This window comes from Haemorhous mexicanus, chromosome 17 (assembly GCF_027477595.1).
Source record: "Haemorhous mexicanus isolate bHaeMex1 chromosome 17, bHaeMex1.pri, whole genome shotgun sequence".
Classification (NCBI taxonomy): domain Eukaryota; kingdom Metazoa; phylum Chordata; class Aves; order Passeriformes; family Fringillidae; genus Haemorhous; species Haemorhous mexicanus.
This window is the reverse complement of record NC_082357.1, coordinates 9,494,331-9,502,240: the sequence shown is the minus strand read 5'-3', so window position 1 is coordinate 9,502,240 and position 7,910 is coordinate 9,494,331. Positions and strand designations below refer to the sequence as shown.

The window sequence follows — 7,910 nt, the reverse complement described above, 5'->3', positions numbered from 1 at the left end:
AACACAGGCTCAAGTACTACTGCAGAACAGAGGCTGTGGAGCTTAAATGTATCTTTGTTTCTGAAGTCTTGTGGCTCATCCGTAACAAAAACAAACCCAGAGGTTAGAAAGAGAGTTTGCAGACTGATCTATAAATGCAAAAACACAAACCCTGTCAGTCTGTTCCTCTGTGTATAAAAATGAGCACAGGCAGACGGGGAAATAGGAGTCAACAAAACCAATTTCACTTCAAGTGGAATCCAATCTCTTGTGGCTTAAAGAAGCCAGAGAATCTTCCCATTTCATCAAATCATACTTCTAAATTTTATTTCAGAAACAAAGGTAATTTCCCTTAGTCCTGTGACAAATGTATTCAAGGCAATAAAGGCTGCCACAACACAAAGCTGGTCACCCACTCACTTACATAAAAACAGTGCCTGATGACTTAGGGGAAAGTATTTTTTCTAGAAATAGGTTATCTGTAGCAACAGCATCATGAAAAACTAATGCCAGTACATTGTCTAGATGTTCCAGAAGGGCTGATACTTGAGCTCATGTAGTCGCTGACAAATCCTCCAGCACAGGGAGCCAAAGGAAATATTGTCTAGCAGGCAGAAATGTCTGAGCTTACTTTACTGCTAAGACGACCAGGTTCTTTCGAGCAAGACCAGTTTGCTTATTATCACAGCAACAGATCTGTAGTTCTTCAAAGATGCTATTATTCATTTGCAGATCACAATGTAATAAAGTACTTAAGCACTTGTCTTATTGAAGTGGGTGACAGTGAGCAAAGGCCCAGCCACAATGATTAAAGTATTACTTTAGTAGGCAACTTTCTGCTTGGCCATCCTGCATCTCTTTTAAAGTCATGGCCTGTGTGGTCTGTACTTTATACCTTAAATTTCTTGAGCAAGTAAATGGTGCATCTTCAAAGAGAGATGAAAGGATTTAAATAAACATTTACAATGAGATGTGTTAACTACTACTCTGCCTGCTGGTTTTGGCCAGGATTTTGCTCTGTGCAAAGCTGCACATCCTGCTAGAGAATAAAATCCACTTCCTTCTGAACATGTGCCACTTGGTAACTCAGAGCACTGGGCAGAGCCCTCCCACCTCCTTAATGTTTAATTCTGCATTATTTAAAAAGAACTCAATATCACATTTACTACACTCTATTCTCTGCTGCTCCAAGATGACAGAGAGATTTGTAGCAATAATACAAAATAATGTGTGAGCCACTGTTCCTTGGAGGGAAAGAAGACAGAGACAAGGGCATTTTTAAGAAAACAAGCTGAAACCCAGGCTGTGTCCATATTCCAACAACAACTGTTCTATCATCCTTATCATTTGTCAGTTCAATATAAAATGTAATCCTTTGCTCAAATCAAGCATTAAAACTCATGTATTAATTGGCTCAGACCCAAAGTGATCAGAAGCTCACCTTTAACACTCTATCCACCTCCTGCTTGTTGAGATCCTCCCCACACTCCTGACTCAGCTGGCTCTGGATGACATTCCTGCGCACTCGGTAGTTTTTCGAAAAGATTTCAAGCAAAACTTGGCGATGCTTTAAAAGAAAATGTACTGTAAGTACACAGAGAGCAATTATTCCTGCCTTTCTAACCCAACTGCACATGCCTTAGTCTGTACAAAACATTCCCTGAACTACATCAGAGGATTCTTGCTTCATAATCCTGAAACCATCCCATATACTCCTGCTCTCCAGCAGTGCCTTATCCTCCAAGGGCTCTACAGGGGTCCCTCCAGACCCTGTGGCCACACCTGCTCCTGTTCTGTGACCTGGGGCACCCAAAGGTACAAAAACACACTGAAGAAGGCATTGCAATGTATTCCCCTCAAATACTTGCACAGGAGTTCACATCACTCCAGGCAAGAGGTTGGCTAGATCTTGCCTCTTTCCTACAGAAATGTACTCAGTTCCTGGAGCTGGGAATTGCACTGCCCATCCACAGGTCAATAGGCACCTGCCCTTTACCTCGTTTACTCTGACAGCAGTGAGGACTCAGCAGATGCTCACATATGCTGTAATCATTTCCTGCTCTTAAGTATAAACAGATACACCTGGTGACCTCTGGTTAATGCTGCATTACCATCAAAAGGAAAAAAACCTGAGACCTGCACTGGAGAATCCATTCTTCTCACAGGTTCAGAAATAGCCACTGAGATGGTTACTGACATGATTACCAACATGTTATGAGCTTCCTTTCAGCTAGAAAACAGTTGGTGTTGAAAACACCAATAGAGAAAAAGGAAAACTATCTGCTGTACCAGTTCCAGAAACATGGATGCAAACAATGCCAAGCACTCAATAAAAATATAGTGGGGAATGTCACTTATTTTATCTTTACCTGATCATAAGTGTCACCAGCTTCCCAAAGTGCATAGACCTTTAGTTCATCTGGTGAGGCAGCAGTCTGTGGAGGAAACTGAGAACAAGAGGCTGTTAAAAATAACCAGCTATTTAATGAGTTCTGCTTAATGATTCCATGATACTGTATCCCTGGACACCCATTACTGAATCAAAACCCTGGCTGCCATGGAATAATAACTGCTGAAAAAACCCAGTTCCTGTCCCACCCCACACGGGAAGGGGTGCCCTGGCTCTGGCAGCCCTGTGCCTGCTCAGCCTCTCACAGCCCCACTGCCAGAGCAGAAACATGGTCTGTGTCACACCTGTGACCCAGGGAATGGGATGAGCACCATGGCACCCTGAGGTATCTCAACGTGCCCAGGTGTGACTGATGGCTCTGCTCAGGGTGGGACACCCTGCACAGGGCACTGGTGCCACATCTGTCACACACCAACCACAGCTGGGCTTTCAAGGGAACTGCTGGAGATTCTGGAATCCCATGAACTGTGCATGGGGACAGTTTCCCACTGGTGGAGACCTGACCACTATGTACCAGAACAATCCCAGGGCTTGGACCTTGATGATATCCCATAGCAAGAAATCTGTAGATTTTTCCTGTCAGCAGTGTTTGCTTCCAGACCAGCTGAGAGCACCAAGGGCATTGCAGGTCCTTCTGGCAGTTTTTACCTTTACAGTGGCAGGTTTTATAGATTCACTCCATCCTGCAGTTATCTGCTTCACTAATCCCAAATGAGCACTACTGACAAGCAGATGCTTCTGCTGTATTGCCATCTCTGTTTTGGGGCAGACTACAGGACTCAGAAGACTGAACACTGAGGGACAGTGAACCAGCTATTTGCTCATTTCAGCTCCAGAAGTGACAGTGGTTTTGTGTGTTTTGTTTTTCCCCCATGTGCCAAGCTAGAGAAACACTTTCATTTTTTCTGAGGCAGAAGCCTCACACCCCTGCAGAAAGGAAGGAGTACAACTGCCTCTCCCCCTAAAAAAATAAAATACCACCCATTTGCCTTAACATTTCCCCTTGAAGCAGTGACTAATGAGCACTGCTGGAATATGCCTTCACTCCTGACATGTCTCCTCCTGTCTGTCACTGACGATTTATTCCTTGCTAACCACCCAGATGACCTAAATCAATCATCTGTGAAAAGCTAACAAGCCAGGCCCGATTGTTCCAGCATCCCTCAGTCCTGGCTGCTGGTACAAACCAAACCTTTCTTCCCAGCCTCCCTCACCAGCCAAAAGACTCGTGCATCACAGAGTGAAAAGATCAGCATTTCTTTCATGCTCTGCCTCTGATCTTATTGCAAAGGGGAAGGGTTTAGTCCACTGGGAGCTGCCTAGTGGGATTAGCAGCTTTGCCTTGCAGGTTAGTCCAAATGGCTGGGATATAACAAGGTTTTACACTTGGTTTAGAGCCAGGATTCAGGCTAACTAGGCTCACAGCACCTGACATAATTCTCCTCCCATAAGGACACTTGCTTTTGAGGAATAATCTCTCTTGTAGGTTTTCAGCAGAGATAGAATCAAATACTCCAGCTTCCCTCCACACAACACAGCAGGAATGGCAAAGTGCAGCAGGGCACTGGGAGCACCCAGGCACAACCTGCTGGGCTCAACAAGTGAGCCAGCACAGCCCCAGAGTGCAAACTCCTCCTGCCTCAGCCACAGGGCTGAAACACAGCTGTGTTTATCCAGCCATTCTGTGAGGAAACTGCTTCCAAACAAACACAATACTTGGGAAGAAAAACGCATGGAATCTCCTCCTCCCAGCCAGCCTCCCTCTGCAAACTGCTGCAAGCCAACAGCTCCCTGCTTGCTTGCTCCTGTCACACAGCCTGGCCTGGGAGTGGGAAATGCCATCAGGGATTCTTCAGAGAGACACACAGCACAAACAGTTCACTGCCTTGCCATCTGCTGTCCCTTTGCTGGTTTATGTCACCTGGATCTCCCCAGCCTCACCTTGATAACAGCTCTCTGCTACCTTAAAATCCTTTTTAAAATATTTGCCCTGTGCCCCTTCCTGCTCTAAGCTCCTGGAGCAAGTGCAGGCTCTTGGGAGATGAACTCCATGCTGCCCCAGGTCCCAGAGCTGCCACGTTCAAATGGAACCTCTCAGGGAGGAGCCCTGGGCTCTGGGAAGTTCTCACTCAAGCACTGAGCCACTGCCAGGCAGCCTCAGTTATAGCTACACCAGATGGAAGGGGCTGAGAGTGCCAGAAAAAAACTTATCAGCTGGAGAAATCCTAAAGGTAAACTGCTGATCTCAGCTCTCAGGGAGCCTGGCACTGGCACAGCCTGCAGGGCTCTCTGTGAGTGCAGGGCTGCACTCCCCTCCTTCAGCCCAGCCAGGCAGGACACACAACAGTTACATCATTTCCTGAGGCCTCAAAAATATCCTCAAGTTTTGGGCAGAACCTTGCCACTCTGGGGGCCATGGGAAGGGAGCCATGGCAGCAGCCAGCCACCCCCAGCCTGCAGGAAATGGGTGGAGGTCCTCAGGAGCCAGAGAGCCCTTCCCATGGGGTGGAGAGTGGCTCAACTCAGGGCACAGGCACTGAGTCCTGCCTGCCCAGGGCTCCTCTCCTCTTCTCTCCTCTCTCTCTGTCCCCTCTCCTCACCCTTTCCCATGACAGCACCTGTTCAGGATTTGCTCTTTCCTGACCTGTGCTTTTCCCTTACACTTGATGAGGGACAGCAAGCACAGCACCCTGCAGGCATCCCCACAGCCTCAGCTGCAGCTGCAGTGGCCTCTCCTGGCTCCCCACAAATGCTGTTTATCTCACACCCTGGGTGCTGCTGGTCAGCTCTGGAACAGATCCTGCATTCCCCTGGGAAGGTTTCAATTGCCATTTTCAGCCACACGTTTTCTATAACAGGTAAGCAGTCAAGCCAAGAGTGTCTTCACCCGCCAAAGAACATCATTTTAATTACCTCAGATCATTGATTTTTATCACCAAAGCACTTCCAATTACAGAAAACTAATGAGTAACTGTGAAATCCCATGCTGAACCCTCCAGGCTTTCCCTGAGCTCAGGCGCCCTTGCTGGGTTCTGACAAAATTGTCCAGGGGAACAATCAAGAAACACCAAAGTGTCTGAGCCCATGCAAAGAGTAAAGCCAGCCCCAGCACCTTTGCCATCTGCACAGAGCATCAGGGCAGGCTCAGGGGCAGTGATTTACACTGCTGCCAGCAGTACAGGCTTATATACCAGAGCTCAAGTACTGCAGCAAATTCTGAGTCAGCAGAACTAAAACTTGCAACAGTCTCCTTAAGAGACATTCCAGGGACCACTTTGCACCTCTGCAGGTCTCCTGTGACAGGGTTTCCCACACAGAAGGAAGCTTCTGGCCACCTCTCTTCAGCATTTTATTTTGCTTTTTGAAAAGAGAAAAGATCTCACTTTCACTTCTTGTGTGGATTTCTAAAATCCTCAAATTTCCAAGCCCCAGTCCCAAGGAACAGAGCAGGAATGACCTCAGCTGTTTACTGTCAGCATGGCAGAGGCACACATTAGCCCAGGTGCAGGGGAGAGCCTGGCCAGTGCCGACACAGTTCCAGGCAAGCACCACCCCAGCACTTGGAAACTGCCAGGAGAGGAAGCAGCAAGCACCACGACTGGTGCTCTCCCTAGTGACATTTCCAGGCTGTTCCTCGGTTCCCAGGTGCCACAACATGTACTTTGCACACGACTGAACACGTTCCTGCTGCCCCCCCAGCAGCTCCCATGCTCCAGGCTCTCCCAGTTCTCCTGCTTCCTGCTCTTTTGAGCAGTTCACATGTTCCTTCTCCTCTCTCCCCAAAGGCAGCTGCTCCCAAGCTCCTTCTGGTTGTAACCCAATCAGCAGTGCCAGATGTCTTGTAAAATTAATTTCCTTTTAGGCTCTTTCCCATGATGCCAGATTGCCTTTGCTCTCCTAAGCAATGCAGTCTCCCAGCCCTGCTCTGTCTCACGCAATCACCCACATTGTTTCCATACAGACAAAGAAACAGACACCTCTGCACAGCCTAGGAGCAAACACAGGCCAAGGAAACCTGCTGCAGATGGGCTTTGTCACTTCCCAGAGGCTCTGCTGGGTGTGCCCTGCTGCTCCCAGGCAGTCAATGTCACCTTTCCCCTCCCAGCTGGGTCCCTGTCCCCGAGGGAAGGAGCTTGTGCAATTCCAGGAGAGCTGTGGGAATCTGGGACTGCCTAAGATCATGTTAACAGGAGCAAGCTGGGACAGCAAATCACTGTGGCCCAACACCCTGCATGTGGAAATGGAGTCCCAAAGACAACAGGGCAGAGTGCAGAGCCTGCCAGAAGCAGAACCCCAGACAGAATTCCAGCAGCTCCAACACATCCAGTATTGGACAGGTACTCAGAGCACATCTGTCCTTCTGGCTCATCAGCACAGGACACAAATATTTCACATCTCAGATGTTTAACTGCTGCCCCCAATCCCTCCCCCAAAGCACACCAAGGGAAAACCATACTTACAGGCACCAAAATCTGTTTGCAGCCAGTGTCCAACACCATGTCCTGTAACATTTTGTCTGAAATGCCACTGAACAAGGTATGTCCTGGAGGCAGACTGGCTAAGTGAAGGTTAAATAACCGTTTAAGCTCACTCAGGGTGAGCACAAATTGTTTCTTAAACGTGGAGGACACAAAGGCCTTCAGTTCCTGGGCGACCCTGTCGATGCAGCCCCCGGGCAGGTGGCCATTCACAGGCTCCACGGGGCCCTGGGCTGGGTGCAGGCCATTGACCAGGCCGTTGTTCAGGCCCTCGTGGGCTGAGGTGTCCATGGGCTCCTCCACGCTCACAGGCTCCTCCTTAATGCGGATATTGGGAGCATCCGGCTTGGCCGAGCTGTCGTGGGATTTCATCTCTGCCTTCTGCCTCTGGAACTCCTTCTCCAGCTGCCCATAGTTCTGCTTGACTTTTGCTTTAGCCATGTTGACCCTTTGCTCCCCAGAAACCAGCAACGGATGAGCTGGTAAGAAACAAAAGGTACCATAAATCTCAGCAGGGCTCATAGTGAAATGAAACCAGGAAACATCATCAGCTTCTGAAATCTAAGGCATAAACCCAGTCTGTTGATTAGATTTTACATTAGTTTGGGGGAGTTTTGCTGGATTTTTGAGGGCAGTGCGTATTTGTTTTTCTAAAGCCAAATGTTTGGGGAATGGTATTCCAGTCAAGGAATCCAAAGCAAAGTGTTTGTTCCATCACCAGGGCCTTTTCCACATTTCAGGAAATCAGGATACAAACTGCTTACACATCTCTGCTTGTGACCCAAATACTTCTTTGTCCAACACCTCTTCTTTTTGTCTTTTAGATTCTCTAGTGGCTGGTGGGGCCTGGTGCAGCCCCTGCCAGAGGCAGCACCAGGATGTCACCAGGTACAGGGAGGAGGGTGGCAGGGTTAACAGTGAACCTGCACAGCCCTGCAGCATGAGGCCACAGGGCAGGAGAGGCTCAGACCCTCTGCTTAGTGCTAGCACCCAGAAATGGGCTGAAAGGGACAGGAGGAGTTCTCTCCCATGGAATCCTGCCC

General features: G+C 48.4%; 1 protein-coding gene across 3 annotated transcripts in view; it reads right to left on the bottom strand.

Moving 5' to 3' along the window:
- The window catches only part of POLR3E (RNA polymerase III subunit E), a 28,381-nt gene that overhangs the window by 1,617 nt on the left and 18,854 nt on the right, over positions 1–7,910 (bottom strand). For 2 of the 3 annotated variants that reach the window (XM_059861958.1, XM_059861959.1), the window contains exons 18-20: positions 6,850–7,346; positions 2,349–2,426; positions 1,421–1,546 (exon numbers count right to left, since the gene is read on the bottom strand). In XM_059861958.1, coding sequence (XP_059717941.1) covers positions 1,421–1,546; positions 2,349–2,426; positions 6,850–7,346 — 701 coding nt within the window. Of the gene's footprint in view, positions 1–1,420; positions 1,547–2,348; positions 2,441–6,849; positions 7,347–7,910 lie in introns of those variants that run through there. The other variant, XM_059861960.1, reaches the window with a different exon arrangement.